Source organism: Xenopus laevis, chromosome 3L (assembly GCF_017654675.1).
Source record: "Xenopus laevis strain J_2021 chromosome 3L, Xenopus_laevis_v10.1, whole genome shotgun sequence".
NCBI classification, from domain to species: Eukaryota; Metazoa; Chordata; class Amphibia; order Anura; family Pipidae; genus Xenopus; species Xenopus laevis.
This window is the reverse complement of record NC_054375.1, coordinates 30240685-30260931: the sequence shown is the minus strand read 5'-3', so window position 1 is coordinate 30260931 and position 20247 is coordinate 30240685. Positions and strand designations below refer to the sequence as shown.

The 20247-nt window shown below is 38.4% G+C and overlaps 1 protein-coding gene across 5 annotated transcripts in view; it reads right to left on the bottom strand.

Annotated features, from left to right (window-relative positions):
• Positions 1-5778: 5778 nt before the first annotated feature.
• Positions 5779-20247, bottom strand: part of fbxl21p.L — a 31376-nt gene continuing 16907 nt past the window's right edge. For all 5 annotated transcript variants that reach the window (XM_018252022.2, XM_041586075.1, XM_041586077.1 and 2 more), the window contains 4 exons: positions 16649-17024; positions 14501-14623; positions 10949-11120; positions 5779-7133 (listed from right to left, as the gene is read on the bottom strand). In XM_018252022.2, coding sequence (XP_018107511.1) covers positions 6490-7133; positions 10949-11120; positions 14501-14623; positions 16649-17024 — 1315 coding nt within the window. In that variant the 3' untranslated portion in view covers positions 5779-6489. The remainder of the gene's footprint in view (positions 7134-10948; positions 11121-14500; positions 14624-16648; positions 17025-20247) is intronic.

Here is a 20247-nt window from a genome sequence, read left to right as displayed (position 1 = left end):
CATCCCTATATCACTAGGGCTTTCATAAGCAAAATAGGAAAATTGAAGCTACTACATGTTGGTTCTTTATTCGTACACTGGTAAAGCAATGATCTACCTCTAAAGGGTGAAAGAAAGGGGGTTGTTAACTAGAAATGCCGAGCTCTGCATTATCGCTAGTTAACTGATGGCTAATTAATGATGAGATTTAAAATGAAAAATGTTATTGCCAAGGCTGGGGGGTTAATTCTAGACAGTACGGGTTGGAGATTATTTTTCCTAGAGTCCTATATGAGGGAACAGTGTTTAACACCCCCCTCATAACTAGTACATAGAACATCAGTTTAAGAAATTGCTCTAAATATGTACCGGTATTTAAATTACTGTTCATGCCTTGTCCTTTGCTTCTAGAATGTGTATATCCTTCTGTACAGTGAAATAACACTTTCATTCAGGTATGGAGCCTGGTACCCAGAATGCTCAGGGCCCGAGGTTTTCTGGATAAGGCATCTTTCTGTAATTAATCTTTTTAAATAATTCTTTAGTAGACATAAGGTATAAAAATAAAATAAACCCAATAGGCTTATTGTGCCATCAGTAAAGATTAATTATAACTACAGGTATGGGATCTGTTATCTGGAAACCAGTTATCCAGCAAGCTCCCAATTGCAGAAAGGCAGTCTATCACAGACACCATTTTATCTCTGTAATAATTAAACAGTAGCAATTTTATCTCTGTAATAATTAAACAGTAGCTTGTCAGTGGCGTAACTTTGGATGGCAGGACCCCCTCTGCACAAAATAGTGGGAGCATTTCATGTATATTATCCCCAGAATTGACAGAAGGATGGCACAGTAGCAATTCCATGCATAAATACCCCAGTACTATAGAGGCATGGTACACTGACGGTTTCACAAATACTATAGAAGGATAGCACAGTCGCAATTTCACATATAAATACCCCAGAACTATAAAAACATGGCACTTTGAGAAATTGGGGGGATATATATATATATCTCCAATCACTCGTACCCCCACTCCATCAGGCAGCAAGGCACTCCAGAAGCCCTACAGAGGTCTGGATTGCCAGTTGTGCATACTACTGAGGAAGCAGACCCCCTGTACCCCCGGGCCCCCTCGTGACTGCAGGGTCTGCTTCCTCTGTAGTTACGCCACTGCTTGTACTTGATCCAGACTAAGATAAAATGAATCCTATACACAAGAATCTGACTATGTGACTTTAGCAAACTGAACTTAGAGCCAGCCACCCCAACACTTTACCAGATTAGTGACTGCGTGGCAACACCTGCCACTCACGCTGTGGGGTAGAGTGGTCATATTCAAGATGGTATTTCTTCCCAAATTCTTATACTTGTTCTGTAATTCCCTAGTGCACACACTGAACAAATACTACCAGAGCATTGAAAAGATTGTAACAGCATCTGGAACAATAGGGCCCCTAGAATAGCCAAGGAGACGCTCTATGCCCCTATGGACAGCGGGGGTCTGGCACTACCTAACCTCAAGCCTGACTACTTGGCAGCACACGCAGCATATGTCCACTGGTGGCTGGTGCCAAATGCTGAAAACCCTAACATGCAACTGCAGGCCTCATTCCTTGGCTCTGTGGAAGCCATGCAGAACGTTCCCTAAAGAGCACAAACAGATCCCTAAAGACTTGGCAGTAATAACAACAGTCCAGACAGCCTGGACATCGGCACTCCGTACAACAGGGGTGGACCCCCACCCCTCATCTACCACTCTAGAGGAACGCCAATCTTATCCACTTTACCGACCTCCCCAACTTCCAAAAGGGGGCTTTAAAAAACGTATATTCTGATTGACGATACCTTTGCATCTTACACAACCCTCAAAATGGCCCCATACAATCTGAGGTTGCACTCCTACTTTCAGCTGCGAGAAGCCTTCTCCACACAATTCTGCACCCACTCACCAATATTCAAGGACTATCCACTACTGAGGCTCACAAGCTCTGAAATGCCAGTGAAGCTCATATCCCAAAATCTACTGGCTGCTGGTCTGAGCCTCAACAGTCCCGTTCCAGTGTGTCCCTGCCATTTAAGGCAGGTGCGGTGGGAGACCTAGGGGAGGACCAAAGGGAGGAAGCGACTGACAATTTATACCACTTTTTAATATCCCGTTGGAGCAATTTTCTGTTTTGCGACAACTTTGCATGCAGAGAAACTGACAAATTGCCGAAGCACCAGTCTCATTCCAAGGATTAACTAAGCAGCTGAAGATGGCGCCCGTGAACTCCGCTGGACAGAATCTGCACGGAGGCGTATGTAAAGGGGCATTTTCCAGGGGGGGCAGCTAAGCTGGAGAGTAGGTGTTTTTTTTTTTTATTAAGGGTTTGCTTCTCCTTTAAAGGAGATGTGCGCGAACTTGTGCATGCGCACAACTCAGCCGGCGCCGTGGTCGGGCATGTTGCCTAGGGCGCCTGCTCGGTCTGGCCCGGCTCTGGTTCCCCCCGCAGTTCCAGCACCATTGGTAGGGGGCTATAAAATAGCATTGCATGTGATTAATATGCTATGCATGTGGGTACAAATTAGCAGCTTCTTAGGTAAATGGTGTGCAAGTTATGGTGATAGATTTCTTGCGCCAAAGTGGCTCCTGGGATGAGAATGCCACCACCTTAATAACAGCATTAGCTTTACTTAGCGTCATTAGGCATGTTATGGGGCAGATTTATCAAAATGTGAGTTTAGAGCTTAATAAATAAATATGGTTCTAAAAAAATGTGGGTGAGTTTTTATCAAATTGTGACTAAAAATCCTATAGGAAGGAATAGAACGTGGGAGAGTTATTTATTAAGCTCTAAACTCACATTTCGATAAATCTGCTCCTATATGTGCGAGTACAGCCCATTATGGGAACTCTTTGGGGGTTATTTACTCATATCTCGTATTTTTATTAAACCAAGCTCGACCAAATGCCCATCCACCATTTTATCTTAATTATCAATAAAATAACTAGAAAAAAGTCGGGTTGGGAAAAAATGAGATAAAATCAAGCAAAAACTCAACATGGATTGATGTCCAAAGATTTCTTCTGGTTGACTTTTTCAGATTATCGGATGAAAGCCAGCATAGATCACAATATCTTCAAATTTTTAAATGGACATCTCCCATTAACTCGGCAGGTTTGAGATGGCGGATTTTCGGATTCAGTCTTTTTGCAGCTTCGGTGTATAATAAATCTTGAATAATTTGAGTTTATTTTGCCCAAAAAAAAAAAAACCTTGACCAGAAAAAAAATCAAAGTTTAGTAAACTATGTATGGTATTGGCTTATTGAAACTCCATTCCCATGTAATACAACGATAATGTTTTATAATGTTTGGAGCATTTCGATGGAAAATACCATGTTACAAATGATGCATTTAAGTGGATATCATTTTTATTTGTTTCCCCAAGAAAATCACTTTATTGCTCCCCCCCTTCAAGAAAACAACTATTAATAATCTGAACAGTAAGAAAAATAAAATGAAGTGCAGTTAAACTATTGCAATACTATTAAAAGCCATATTTTTGTACATTGGGGAGAATTAATAGTTAATGTTATTATTGATGATGCTTTATACAACGAAAAACAAATCTAATTTTATACAATAATGTCACCAGTGTAGATGCCGCCAGAGCACAGCAGGAAAGGTATAATCGAGTGGTGCCGAGTACAATGTTTCTTACACCTTGTGTGCTTTATCTACAGTGCATACCAAACCTACAAACAGTATACAGAGTTTGTAGAAGATACTGAAATCGAATTAACAAGCTTATTGTGGGCTTTACTATTCCCTAGGGATAAGAATTCATTATTTACATAGCAAATTAAATACCCTGTGTATATACAGCAAAATCGTTACTTTTAAGCATTATTGCAATTTAATGTATTATATATATTTATATATGCACAACATATATAAGCTTCTGTCTGTATTTATATTTATAAATTGAGATTAAACAAATGACGCAAAAAATTTACAAATCATGAACTGCTAATCGGTCTACACTTAGGGGCAGATTTACTAAGCTCGAGTGAATTTTCGAAGTTAAAGTTCGAAATTCGATGTAATTTTTTGGATACTTCGATCGAATAGGATACTACGACTTCGAATTTACTTCGATTCAAAGTAAAAATCGTTCGAATATTCGATAATCGAAGTACTGTCTCTAAAAAAAACTTCGACTTCATACTTCGCCAAATTAAAGCTACCGAAGTGCAATGTTAGCCTATGGGGACCTTCCACAGCACTTTTCTAAGTTTTTTTGATCGAATAGAAATCCTTCGATCGATCTTTAAAAATCGTTCGATTCGAGCTATTTACTCGTTTGATCGATGATTTCTACTTGATCGTTCGAATACGCTAAAAATCCTTCGACTTCGAGATTCTAAGTCGAAGGATTTCAATTCGAGGGTCAAATTTCGAAAATCTGCCCCTTAGTTTTTGTGGTCTGAATGCAACTTTTCATACCCCACCTAAAACTTTTTTTTTTTTTTTTCAATACAGTTAGAGTATGGAACCTGTTATACAGAATGCTCAGTACCTGGGGATTTCCTTATACCTTAAGTCTAATAGAATCTTTATTATATAAGTCAACTAGAAAATCATGTAAACATTACATAAACCCTAAAGGATAGTTTTGCCTTCAATAAGGATGAATTATATCTTAGTTTTTTATTATTATTATTACCTAGAAATTGTATTTTTGAAAGTGTTTATTATTTGGATAAAATGGAGTCTATGGGAAACGGTCTTTTCGTAATTGAGCTTTCTGGATAACAGGTTTCTAGATAGGGGTCCCAAACATGTACAAAAGAAATGGTCATTCTAAGCAACTTTTCAGCATACATTAAACATTTTAAATGGTTTTAAAAATTGTCTGTAGATACTAAAACAATATAAGAGGAGTCCGTTCTCCTCCAATACTTTTAATCCACTGGCTGGCAACATTGTTGAAAAGCCAGAGCTAAGAGAGCAGAGAATGTCAACTGCAATTTACATTTACAAATAACTTTTAAACCACTGACAATGTATAATTAATGTTTATTGGAAAGTACTTTTTCTGACTGTGCAAAAAATAGTTTTTAGGTGGAGGGCCTTTTAATACTACTAATATTGTAGAAACAGGACTGTTTTCCAACGATTTCATCTGAAAATATAGTCTCACTAAAAGTAACTAATAAAAAAAACCCCATAACATTTGTTATGGTGATGTTCTGTGTTATAGTGATTATTTAGCAGCTGCTCTGAGTGCTATAACATTGTCAAGATTACTCAACAAGGCCAGCAGCTTTAGACTTTTAGACACAATGGGGCACATTTACTAAGGGGCAGATTTATCAAGGGTCGAAGTCAATAAGAGGGAATTTTCGAAGTAGAAAAATTCAAAATAATTTTTTGGATACTTATACCATCGAATAGGATACTAAGACTGCGAATTTACTTCTAATTCGATTCGGATTAAAATAGTTTGAATATTCGATAATCAAAGTACTGTCTCTTCAATAGTTCGACAAATTAAACCTGCCGAAAGTGCTATGTTAGAAAAATGTATTAGAAGGTCCCCATAGGCTAAGTCTTTACACATCGAAGTATAATTGTTTGATCGTACGCTAAAATCGTTCGATTTTTACTTTGATCGTTCGATGGCCAAATTCGGTGAAAAATCCTTCGATTTCGATATTCGAAGTCAAAGTATTTTAATTCGATGGTGGAATTTCTAAGTATTTTTTACTTCAAAATTTGACCTTTGATAAATCTGCCCCTTAGTGTGAATTTTCTCTTCACCTAACTTAACCACAGTTCGCCAAGTGTATTTTCACAACACATCTCCCTATTTACTAAAAATCGTAAGTTCACTTTTTCAAAAGAATTGTGGTGAATTTTCCCCTGGTGAAAAATCGCCAGTATATTTCCCCATACAACAGTAGTACGGAAAATTCTCTAGACAATTTTTTCTGACGAATTTTCGCCAGAGAATTTTTACCATGGCGAAAAGTAGCATGGAAAGGGCAATGTTGATTGCGAGTTAAGTGGCTGCTGTGTGTTTATAATGGGACTTCGCCAGCCTCAACCTAGCGAAATACACTTTAGCGAAAAAGGGTAGCGTTCATACTTAATATAAATAAATTACCGGACTTTCGCTAGAGAATTTTTCGCTGGCAAAAGTTCTCTAGCGCTGAGGTTTTTGCTTATGCATTGTCGTCTTCGCCATTTAGTAAATAGACGATGTTGTGGTGTCTTTTTGCCAAATTTTCTCAAAACATCCACAATTCACCCTTTAGTAAATGTGACCCAATGTATCATGAACTGGATGAATGAACCCTTCACAGACAATCACATGATTCATTTAACGTTTTTATCCAGTATAAACCGTATCAATCAAGTCATATTTTCACCATATATTTTAGAATGCGACTGTTGCATAGTAAGTAGATCCAAAGGCCAACAGAATTCTAAAAAACGGACGCATTGTACCGCAGTGGTTACCAAGTGGGCATCATATCTGGAAACCACATTCTACCAAGATGCTTTGAAACTTCATAATGAATTTGCTCCAAGTTGTATTTGTTGTCGGGAATGAGTACTTCTTCCATAATGGATAGCTGGGTCAGTCTTCTGCCGCACATTTTTACAAACTCTACAAACGCGCTGCAAGAAACCTCACACTCTCCAAGACCAATAGCAGTCAAGTTCTTGCATCGATCCGCAATTCTGATGAGTTCATCATCCAGTGGTTGAAGGCCGTTGGCGCACACTACCAACTCAATTAGGCGTGGGCAGTTCATACCAATTCGTCCAAGCATCGCTTTGCTTACTGCCCGGCCAAAGTACAGATGTGTGACAGGAGTCTCTTCTCTGAAGAATGCATCGAATTCCTCTTCGTACAGAAAGAAGTACATGACAATGTTCACCTTGGGTGAGTGCTTGATAACGGCATCCCAGCTCTGCTTCTTAATAGTGTGAAATTGTGTTTGACCTGGATTCTCACTTACAACATCAATTCGAAGGTGTTCAAGGCGAACATGCTTCTCGGTGGAAAGGGCCAGTAATAGCTCGTCGCTCAGAAGATGGTAATTAAGAGCCAGCTCTCGAAGGCCGTGACATTGATCTGCCACACACAGGATCCCTTTAAAAATAGGTCAGATGGTTAATTTCTCTATAATGTATGACATTCAAAACAGTTGCAACTATATTTATGCAGCCTAGTTAGGACCAAGGCACAGTTTTAATCTAACAAAGAAAAGGAAGTTTAGTTTAAAAATTCAATCAATCAAACTATTTGCTTAAAATGGACCTTAAGGTTTTGGCTTTCTAGAGAAGAGATCCCATACCAGAATCGAACAAAATACAATAACATTGAGAGGGGTATTTACCAAAGGTCAAATTTTAGAGCTATGCGAGTGTTTTTAGACCGCAAATGAACTCAACTCGAATGGTTTCTAATTTAAGAAAAACTTTAATGTAAAGAAACTCAAATCAGCGATATTGGAGTTAAAAAAACGTGATTGAGTTTTCAGTGAAAAAACCTCGAATCACTCGAGTTTTTGAGCGAAACCCGCTGAAAAAAACCTCAAACATCATGAAGGCTACAAACATCTTCAAATGGTACAAGGGACCTCTGCCATTGACTTCTACATGACCTTGACACGTTTTTGATGGTGTATTTTTGGATTCAAGCTATTTCCAGTTCTGGGGTATAATAAATCAAAAAAAAATAGGGTTTTTTCATGGAGAAAACAACCCAACCTTTAATAAATCTGCCCTTGAGTGTGGATTTCACCTTTTGTAGGCTGATCATAAGAGAAATGCACAACGATACCATAGCAATATAGCCATCAATTTCTCTCGCAGGAGGATAAATTGTTCCTGACCCCAATGGTCAGACATGTATTTTATTTTGACTGTGAAATAGGTAACTATTTGGCTTTGTATTTTTACTCATTCCATTCACTGACTTTGAGATATAGTGGAACTAGAAAATGAATGGCCCGATTTGGTGGTTAATTGCACTAGTGCAGTTTTCCACAACAGCGACCAATCAAAACTGTTCATCGCAAATTGATGACTGGTTGCTGTTGGCAGCTGCACTTGTGCCATGTAGCACCTAGGTTTTGTAAATCAGCCCTAGAGAGTATTTTGCAAAGCTAGCCATACATGCACTGATCAAATCATCAGTCTCAAATATTATCCATGTTATGTAATATGAATATCACTCAGTTCAGGGATCTGTCACATCTGAGAATTTATTCTGCTAATTTGCCATGTTGACCAGTGTGTAAAGAGGGTGAACCAAATGTTGTAATTGATTTGTGGTTGAAAGTTGATAGAATAATGTGTGTGAGTATGTGTGAAAATTGTTGAGTGTGTTATTTGGGTAATTGGCCACCAGGGGGGTGCTCAAGGGTAAAAAAAGTGTAATTTATTCCCCCACCAGCAGAGTGCTAGCAGGTATAAAAGGAGACCACACCCTAGAGTTGATGTCTTTAATGGGAGGATGCGGTCAGAGAAGGAAGAACGGTCCTGAAGAAGATCTACGGCAGGAAGGAAAGAAAGGTAGAACCTAGCACAGCAGTTTGTAGTTAGCAGGCACTAGGTGTCTGAGATAGGGAAGTTAGCAAGGGTAGTTTCTCGCCCCACCTAGGAGTGTAGTGGAAATTAGTTTTCCGTGGACATCTCACAAGTCAGGGACCCAGAATATAGGGAAGACACAGGATAGGGTTAAGGAGGCCTGGGGCAAGAAGAAGGACTATTAGTGATCCCGGTCGGAATAGTAAAGGGGTGCTGGTCGAGCACTGGATCACTGAGACGGGAAGGCTTGGCGGAGTGGTAAAGGGGTGCTAAGGTGCACCGGATTACCGAACCAAGCAGTGGGAGTCCGGAATGGTAAGAGTTAACCCTCCCTGAGATCTGGGATAGGCCCTAAGAAAACTGTGGTGGAAACTAAGAACGGCTGTGACAAAGAAGTTAATGTTGCTTGAATGCTTTCAACCCGTTAAATAACAATAATTCAGGGACCGTAACTTTGTTTTTTCTACTGATTATTTTGCTTACTACTACTTTATACATTTACTATATATATATATATATATATATATATATATATATATATATATATATATATATATATATATATATATATATATATATATATATATATATATATATATTTATATTAGAGGCGTTACAGGGAAGTGATTAACAACTTGGCACTCCCCAGTGATATTTCACTGGAGGATGTCAAGTTGTTAATCACTTATTCGTTACCCCAAGGTTGTTGTGTTTTTTTGTAGGGATGCACCGAATCCAGGATTCGGCCTTTTTCAGCAGGATTCGGCCGAATCCTTCTGCCCAGACCAAACCGATTCCGAATCCTAATTTGCATATGCAAATTAGGGACGGGGAGGTAAATTGTGTGACTGTCGCAAAACAAGGAAGTAAAAATGTTTCCCCTTCCCACCCCTAATTTGCATATGCAAATTAGGATTATGTTCGGTATTCAGCCGAATCTTTAGCAAAGGATTCGGGGGTTTGGCCGAATCCAAAATAGTGGATTCGGTGCATCCCTAGTTTTTTTCTATAAAAAAAAAAAAAAAGGAGCACTAGTTTAGGGTACTTCTTGCAGTGTGCTGCCCCCCAGTATTCTGCGGCCCATTCAGTTTGGGTGTGTACATGCACAGTACAGAAGTTTTCTGTATTGAGCCCTACAGAATTGCCAAGGGGAAGCCTGGGGGAAGAAAGAAAATGGCAGATAAGTGATTACAATCACTAAGTGGTGCCTAAAAACTTTGCAGCCCAAAATAGGTTTACGTTTCCTTCTCCTTTATGTGAACCTCAAAACATTTAAAGGGGTGGTTCACCTTTAACTTTTTGTATGTTATAGAATGACCAAATTAAGGTTTTTTTTATTAAATATTTGCCTTCTTCTGACTCTTTCTAGTTTTCAAACAGGGGTCACTGACCCCATATAAAAAACAAAACCTCTGTGAAGCTGGCCATAGACGCAAATATCCGATCATACGAATCCTCGAATCGAATGATTTTCGTGTGTGGAGAGTCCCGACATTTTTCGTCCCATGGAGATCAGTCGTTTGGTCGATCGGACAGTTTAAAAGATTTGTCGGCTGACTAATTTCTCTGCATGTATTGCCGATCGTACGATTTTCAGTGAGAGACTGTCACCAGCTTTGTCGGACATAACTTTCCTATGATTGCTGTCAGGGGCAGAACTTCGGCTGATCTGTTCTTTTACTGCTGAAGGTTAGTGGCAGGTCGGGAGATGGGGAAGTCTGATCGTTCCAGTATTCGAACGATCGGATATTTGCATCTATGGCCAGCTTAAGGCTAGACATTGTTTGTTATGGCTACCTTTTATTACTCATCTTTCTAGTCACACCCTCTCCTATTCATATTTCAGTTTTTTTATTCATAGCAGTACATGGTTGCTAGGGAAAGGTTACCCTAGCAACTAGATTGCTGAAATTGCAAACTGGAGAGCTGCTGAATAAAAAGCTAAATAACAAAAACCACAGATAAAATAAAAAATATTAATAACAGCTGCAAATGGTCTCAGAATATCACTCTCTACATCATACTAAAAAGTTAACTCAAAGATGAACAACCTAGAACAATCTATTAATGCATCCGGTATTTTGTCTAAAGGTGGAACATTCAGTGCCAAATTTCAACAGATAAACTCTGTAAATGAAATGGTGATACAAAAAAGAGAATGATGCTATCAATCATAATATTACAGGCAGCCAACTCAATATTTAGGCCATACACAGCCAGCTAGGTCCGGCGTTTGTTGGATACATCCATGTAAATGCATATGTTGGCCAGGATCAAGGAGCCACCACATGCACACTGTAAATTGTGCAAAACCTTCTTTAGTGCCATTAATCAGTATATGGATGGCCATATTGTGATTAAAAAAAATCTTACCAGCAGGAGAAACATGTGGACAGCTGCTCATTTTTAGTAGTTTCAACGTGTCGCTGTTATTTGCTACCAGAACCTTTAATGAAGGGTCGTCAACGGGAGTGTCGTCAATCTTTATGGAGGAGAGTGACTTTGAGTTCACAAACACCACTGTGAGTGCAGCGACAAAATGAGACTGCAAAGGAAAAAAGTATAGCTCAGAATTTATGTCTAAAACATCATTAAACAATCAGGGGGGGTCTCAAATTTAAAATTTTAAATCACAATACAGGTAAGGGATCCGTTACCCGGAAACCCTTTATCCAGAAAGCTCCGAATTACGGAAAAGCCGTCTCCCATAGATTCCATTTTATACTAATAATCCACATTTTCTTTTTCTCTGTAAAAATAACCGTACATTGTACTTTATCCCAATCAAGATATAATTAATCCTTATTGGAAGGAAAACGAGCCTATTGGGTTTATTTAATATTTACATGATTTTCTAGTAGACTTAAAGGAGAAGGAAAGCTACAAGACAGTTTATTGCCAACAGATTAGCCACAATAGTGCAAGCTAGAACGCTATATTTATTCTGCGGAATGCTTTACAATACCAGAGTAAACAGCTCTAGACATGGTCTGTTTGTTTAGGATAGAAGCTGCCATATAAGCTTGGTGTGACATCACTTCCTGCCTGAGTCTCTCCCTGCTCACTTACAGCTCTGAGCTCAGATTACAGCAGGGATGGGAGGAGGGAGGGGGAGAGGAGCAAACTGAGCATGCTCAAGCCCTGCCCTGAAGGTTTATGCTGAAAACAGGAAGTCTGATACAGAAGCCCATATGTACACAATAGAATAAAAGAAATGCAGTGTTTCTTTTGACAGATGACTCAGAGCAGCATTACTTTGAGGGTTTACTGGTGTATTTATATAGACCTTTCTGATAAAGCTTACTTAATTTTAGCCTTTCCTTTTCCTTTAAGGTATAAAGATCGAAATTATGGAAAGAACCATTATCAGAAAAATTCTAGGCCCGAGCATTCTGGATAACAGGTCCCATACCTGTACTTGATTCACATAGGCTCATATACTTGTCTTTTGCTATTTTGGAGCAATCAGCTATGTTTTCTTCCCATAATGGAAGGTTTAATATTCAGAATTCCAGCTCAATTGCATTTGCAAATATCTGAATTTGATAAAGCAGTTGCCCAATTGTAAGCCAGTTTATTTGGGTGCAATTGGTTCAATGGAGAACAGTCCTTTCTACCTGGTCAGGACAAGTGCTAGGCTCAGGGCTTCCTTGCTTATCAAGTTGATCTATCTGTATCATATAGTTGCTGCTATATTTTAGTCTTAAGAATGAGCACTATTCTTCAAAAACAAATATTATACATGATCTTAGAAGACAGGACTTGGTTTGAAAATGTGTTTTACCTATTGTTTCAACTGAGAAAACAAAACCATCCTAAGGGGGTTTCTCAGTGATCGATATCAAACAATTTATTCCAAATAATCCTAAAGTAATTGTTGAAGCTCAAGAATGTAAAAAGAATGCATGAATGCTAAAGCAACTTATCTCTGAGATCTAATTAACATCGCCTTGCTTCCCATTTACTATTGAAATATCCTTTTTAGGGTACCAGTGGAATCCCAGTACCACAGGAATGGGAAGTCTTCTTCTGCACTCAACCATCTGCACTTCGTAGGATGGTGTGTTGGATCAACAGAACATATCCTACAAAACGAATGTAGTCATAATACATATTCGGACTAATCTGATGTGTAAACGATATGGAAGCTTTTAAACCTGCTCTCAAACCTGCATATGCTCTGGCTGCAAAAAAAAAAAAAATATCACTGCAAGACTGTGGTCTGATTTGCTCTCCATCAATTTTAACAGTAACATGTTTCAATTTTGCTTTCTCATAAGGAACATTTAAACATTTCGAATCATTTTTTAATAGTGTTAGGGTTTGTATGTCAAGCCCTTCACCACTTTTGAGTTGGTAACATCTTCCAAAAAGGAGGTCAGTTTATCTTGCTCTATTCTAATTATAGCAGCAAGGAATAGATCTTTGTTCCAGAAATAGGCATCTGGCATAGGTTTAAGTTTCACTTTAGGATAACGCTAGCTGTATCTGTATGCAGCACTGGCCTAGATGTACACTCTTGCACTCTTCCAGGCAGAGAGAGAGAGAGAGAGAGAGAGAGAGAGAGAGAGAGAGAGAGAGAGAGAGAGAGAGAGAGAGAGTGTGTGTGTGAGTGAGTGAGTGAGTGAGTGAGTGAGTGTGTGTGTGTGTGTGTATATATATACACACAACACACACACAATACTTAACATGCTCCTTTATATATAACAAACCAGTAAAGGTGGCTGCATACTGTATGTGGAGAGTTATAATCGGATCTCAGTCTAGGTTTACCCCCCATTCTAGGTCTTTATTGTTGCAGGATAAAGCACTTTAAATAATCTGTCCTATTTCCCCAATGTCCAGTTATACTAGAGGGAAAAGTTATAAGGGATATATAATGTACTACAGTTCACAGACTAATGCCCCAAAACATCTAAAGACAGATACATTCTCCTGCATGAGGTGTATATGCCTCCCCTCTATTATAAAAGGGAATGAGGTGAGACACCCAACAGAGGGTAATATATTTATTGAAATGTCCTTGTGGCAAAGGGTATAGACCAGACAGTGAGGGACATCAAAACACAGATCAAATTTCATCAGGGAGATATCTGCAACTATAAACAGGGTTCCCTGCCTAATACAAGTGTATCCAGACACTTTAGAGACGTCAACCACAGCATTAAAAATTACTGACCCCTTACAGAGAAGTGGTAATATCAGACAGTGCCTATTGGAAATAGAGTGGTTCTGGATACCTATATCCTCTAGGTATGATCAATGATTCGAGTGTTAACGTTTTTGTAGCAATAATGTGTATTGTAAAACTAAAGCCAGTTATATGTTATGATCTGATTGCCAACATTAATTAGTTGCCCTTTTGAGCAATAAGGAAAAGGGAAATTTAGAATGTAAGAAAAACATAATGCTAAGGTGGGCAACTTTTCTATATTTTCTTTATTTCGCTATGTGAAAACATTTCTGTTGGTCAGGTTATATCCTTTTGTTGGGTTCCTTTGGGTAGGCTAGTGGATGGCAGGCCCATTTCTTTGGTTTTAGATGGACTTAACCACATATTTTTGAGAAATAACAGGCACTGTATTATCACTGATACATTGAACTTTATTGGACTATTCTAGAATGTATTGAAATTGTGCGCTCTGGGGGGTCCCTATACAAGTCACTTGCTGTATTACAACATAAATGCAGATGTTCACTGTTTGGGAATTACACTTGTAAAGGGCCCAGAGCCCAAAACATGTGTAAATAAAGATTTTTTGTAGAAGCAAGTACTGCTTCAGTAGCTCTCTCTCTCTCTGTAACCTACAATGCAAATCCATCTCCTTAAAATATAGTTGTATGTGAGTTAGTAAACATATGTGAAGGTATACACGAGCGAATTGTTAATACTATTGACCATAGCTTGATAAATATTTACACTACCTTTGATACATTCATGAAACTAGGTTTTGCCGTTGATATGAGACCAAGTGTTTTGATGGAACAGTTCACAAGCTGGGAAAGAATATCACAAGCGGCTTCTGCTGACTCTGTGCAACTGTCAACCTAGGTGAAAAAGGCACATTATTATTTTTCCTATTTGCTAATGTTTCATTCTATATGGAAAAAAAAAAGACAGATTATCCTATATTTTTCTTGTTTTCAACCTTTGAATAAAGCATTCCATTTTGTAAGTTTTTTTCTGCAGGTGTGGGTTGTGTTAACCAAAAATGTATGTACATTGCTTACTTTGTAAGCTATTTTTGATATCTATTAAGCAGATATATAGTAAGATCTCTTTATATCCTGTATCAATTAGTAGGACTCATTGCAAAGTTCGTTTGGCATAATTTTTACTGTTTGTCGTGCAAGTGATGTGTGCATCCTATTAGTGATATACAGGTCAGGTTTTTCTTAACACGAACCGACCCGCTACCAACCCGAGCCCACCCACCTCCTCCAATCTATTTGTAGGCCCGTTCCAACCCGCCAATGAAGTTAAAAACTTGTCATATTTTGCCTGCCCCAGTTTCCATTCTGCACTTCCTAGATGATACTGCACCCCTTACATTCCCCCCTCTGCCTTCAACATCCAATTGTATAGCCAGGGCATGGTGCCCCATTTTGGCACATAAACAAGCCTTGCCTTAATAACAGTGTCCACAAAATGGCTGCTGTGTAAGTGAAGTTTAATTTTGCTTGACTAATATCATAAAATAGTATTTGGAATTATTTCTTAGGGTGACAGGTGCCCTTTAACAAACTGAGTTCTCCAATAGCAGCTCCATTGTTTCTGGCCTTAAGAATTTGATCACTTTTTGTGCCTTGGAATGGGCCACCTGGGCTCAGGTGTTTATGGTTGAATAAACTATTGGAAATGTCCTACACTTCTACAGTTTGCACGGTCCAAATATACACAGAACATTTAGTCATATACATAAAAATTGGCAATACAAGTGGTATTTTTGGCCTAGTCCCTTAAAGGGATATTGTCATGGGGGAAAAACATGTTCAAAATGAATCAGTTAATAGTGCTACTCCAGCAGAATTCTGCACTGAAATCCATTTCTCAAAAGAGCAAACAGATTTTTTTATATTCAATTTTGAAATTTGACATGGGGCTAGACATATGACTTGTGCTCTGATAAACTTTCACTCTTTGCTGCTGTACTGCAAGTTGGAGTGATATCACCCCTCCCTTTTCCCCCCCAGCAGCCAAACAAAAGAACAATGGGAAGGTAACCAGATAACAGCTCCCTAACACAAGATAACAGCTGCCTGGTAGATCTAAGAACAACGCTCAATAGTAAAAACCCATGTCTCACTGAGACACATTCTCACTGAGACACATTGGGAAGGAAAAACATCAGCCTGCCAGAAAGCATTTCTCTACTAAAGTGCAGGCACAAGTCACATGACCAGGGGCAGCTGGGAAATTGACAAAATGTCTAGCCCCATGTCAGATTTCAAAATTGAATATAAAAAAATCTGTTTGCTCTTTTGAAAAATGGATTTCAGTGCAGAATTCTGCTGGAGTAGCACTATTAACTGATACATTTTGAAAAAAAAAACCATGTTTTCCCGATGACAGGATCCCTTTAATCTCCCTGTGCCTCTGGAATTCATTTTACATTATATTTTCGACAGCAGCGATTCCAAACCTATTTTGCACCACGGACCAGTTTCAAGCAAGACTTTTTTTGAAGAGGACCGGTGGGGGGGGGATGCGTGGGTGCATTTCAGGCTTACAAAAAAAAAAAAAAAACTGTCAAAACCATATTTTGGTCCTTTTCGCTATCATTAGAAAGCTTCCTGTGCTTCACACAGCTTTTATGTTAATAGCGAGTCAGCGAGCTGCAATTGCAGGTAATTTAGGACCGTTTTCATTGTTTTTGCATCTATTATAGATGCAAAAACAGACAGAAGGCAGTCGAGTTCGGCACAGCTCGCCGCCCGGTGGTTGGGGACCCCTGTCCTACAGGATTGGGTTAAAATAGTTTCCCAGCAACTCTGAACTATGTACATAAGTTTAACTTTCGTTAAACAAAACCTGATTCCCTATGAAAATATATATTTTTTCCACAGTCTTACCTTGAAGCTAACATACTGAAGATGATCTGCATGCTTTTTGATAATCTGTTGAATCAGATCAGGATGAGTGGATTTCAGGTATGAAGTAGCTGGCTGATTCAGTTCAAACTCAAACTTTCTCCATAGCTCGGGGATGTGAAAAACTTCATTCCACCGCCGGCAAACAGAGGATACACGAGCACGATCTACTAAACGGAGATACTGAAAAATATGCAGCACAACATGGTGTGGCAGATTGCCCCAGTCTAACATGCAGGGCTGCATTTGTGGTTTGCACATCTTTGATGATGGGCTCTCCATTTTCAGTTTTTTCATTCTCTGTGATGATTTTACAACTTGACTATCAATTGTTACTGTTACTCTACCTCGTTTCATTCTGTGGAAGAAAAAAGAAATACAAAAAAACAAAAATGTATTGTTAACTCGATTTACTTTAAATGGTGCTTCATCTTTTAGTTAACTTTCAGCATCTTATAGAATGTCCCATTCCTAGCAACTTTGCAATTGGCCCTCATTATTTATTTTTTATAGTTTTTGAATGATTTGCCTTCCTGTGCTACAGCTTTCAAATGGAGGTCACTGGCCCAAGAAAACAAAAAGCTATTGTGAGTTTACAATACAATTTTAATATTATTGTTACTTTTTACCCCTTATCTTCTATCCAGTCCCTCTCCTATTCATATTCCTGTCTCTCATTCAAACCACTGCCTGGTTGCTAGGGTAAATGAGACCTTGCAAACCAGAGACCTGCTGAACAAAAAGCTAAATAACTGAAACACCACAAAAATAAAAGAAAAAAATGAAAACCATCTGCAAATTATCTCAGAATATCCATGTCTGTCATGCTAAAAGTTATATATAAAGGCTGAAGTGAACAGATGATTAATGTCATTGCCAGAACACTACCTAAGTCACTGACTAACAGGTTAGATAGATGACAAGAAGGAAGTAGTATTCTGGCTTGGCATGCCTTACAAAACATATCAGTCCCCTCTGTTATAAAATATAATTGAATATATATATATATATATATATATATATATATATATATATATATATATATATATATATATATATATATATATATATATATATATATATATATATTTTCAAAGGTTGCTTGTAGCACAAATGGCATGGTCTACAAATGCATTGGCATCTCCATTTAAGCAGGAAAAAAAAAGAATTTTTTATTTTTACATGCTGTACATAATTACTTTGCTTATGTTATTCAGGTGCAAAAGAGAAAACAACATAAAATATGACTTGCAAATTCACAATCGAAATCTTGTGTCTTTGGGTATTTTTTCGCCTTCAGTAATTTTACTACTTTGCAGACTTAGAAAATGGCCTCCAGACACAAGATAAATAGGCATAATTAATTCACTTAGACACAGTGGCGTAACTTCTGGGGGAGCAGAGGGTGCAAGTGGGCCAGGGCCCGGACCCCCGCAGGGCCCCCCCGGCAGATTGTGTGCACTGCAGCCAGCTGGAGTCGGCTGCAGCCGCAAAGTAAATGCGCACGGCAAGGGTGGGGGGCCTGGCTGCACCAGGGCCCGTCCCTACCTAGTTCCGTTACTGCTTAGACACATAGGGGGTTATTTATCAAAGGTCGAATTTTATACCTCGAATTAACTCTTATGTAAGAAAAAACTTGAATGGAAAAAACGCAATTTAGCAAGTTTGAGTTGGGAAACCCGAAAACTCAAATTAACCGTGTTTTCAGCGAAAAAAAAAACAGCGCTCGAAATGATAGAATTTTTGGGCAAAAGCCTCTGAAAAAAATCAATCATCATGAGAGCTATTAACATCTTCAAATGGTTCAAGGGGCTCTGCTATTGACTCCTACATGACCTCGACAGGTTTCAGATGGTGTGACTCGATCCTTAAAGGGGAACTCTGGCTTCCAAATCAAAATTTGATAAAGAGGCCCACATAACACAGAAACCCCCAATAAAACCATCAAAGTTACCGGTTTCTTTAAAAAGTGTGAATAAATGGCATTTTCCATGCTGAAATCCAGCTGTTTTAAGAGTTCTCTTTCTGCATCATTTGAAATCCTGGCAGGGAAGGAGGGACTAAACACAGATGTTACAAATTGTAACAACTTCTCCACAGCTTACAGACAGCATGCAGGAACTACATAACCCACAATGCATTGCACTGTGATGTTCCGTTCCTTATTGAAATCATGTGTGAAGGGAATTGTGGGGTTTGGAGGATGCAGGCTAAGGACAGATGGCTGCTGATATAAAGTAACAGTAGTCAGCCAGCTCAGGAAAATAGTCAGATAGATCAGCAGGAGGGCTTAGGGAACTGTTCCAAACTATTAAAAATCATGAAAAGTCTGTACATTTTTTAATTGATCTATATTTCTAAGTTGCTTGAAATTAGGTTTACTTTTCAAAAAGCTTAAGTTATGTTTGTGTGGAGTTCCCCTTAAATAAACCTCCCCCTTAATATATGGAAAATAATACTGATGTTCTCTTGATGATGCCATCAACACAGATACTTGCGTACTTTGACTGCCTCAGAACAGCAGTTTGTCTGTAACAGTGTATAGATGGCAGGTACATTTTTTTTTTTTTTTCTTTATTTTTCAGTACAAAAAGCATTTCACAAATATAGATGGCAGGTACATTTTTAAACAAAAGCTGCAGGGTCACAATGATCTACACTTATACTACTACTTTAAGCATCATTTATTCCCAAACAGGTCCATTCATTACGTGCTAAATCTCATATTTTTAGACTTCAACAAAACTATATACCCCAAACTATGTTTGTGTCGGGTTTCCCCTAAACCGTCTAGACTAAAGTTTGAGAGTACTTTACCCAGGTCTTTTGGATATTGTGTACCTTTTCATTTTACTGTTGTTGCTTATAACATTTTTCCTACTTACAAACAAAATATGTGATGTTTGTCAACTGTGGACCTCACAATGTGTACATTGTATTCATCGGATTCTGAATGAAGTCATTGCCTTCTTGCCTAAGCACAATTTTTTGGGCTGCATTTAAATTCATGTAATATTCATAAGAATTCTAGAAGGATCAAACTGTATGTTTTAAATACTAGCCCCCCCACCCCCAAAATCCTTACTGTGTACTTCCTGTGGCTTAAAATTACTTCCGCTGGCCAAGGGTACAGTACAACTCTCCAGTAGCTTGAATTGCTGTTTACATTTGTACAGCTGGAAGATTGCACCATCCACCAGATCAGTTTGACCGACAGATTAGGCGTTCAAGGAAATGCACAAAAGGAGATTTACTGCCTCCCAGGCATTTTCTCTGCAGGTGGCACAAGTTACTAAAACCATCTCCCATTCACTTGAATAGTAAACTCCTGATGGCACTAGTATTGAGGGGCTTTTTTGTTCTGGATAGGGTGGACATTTCTAGATCTCCAAAAGAAAAACACGAACAAAATTGTAGAAAATATACAAAATTATTAATTTGCATACAATATTCATACATACCATGAATATTAATTTATACTTTTTCTGGAACCAAATGAACTTCACAAACTAAAGGAAGTAGTCTATATGCCATAGATGTGTTTTTTTTTAATGTGTTTCTCTGCTTTACTTGCCATCTCC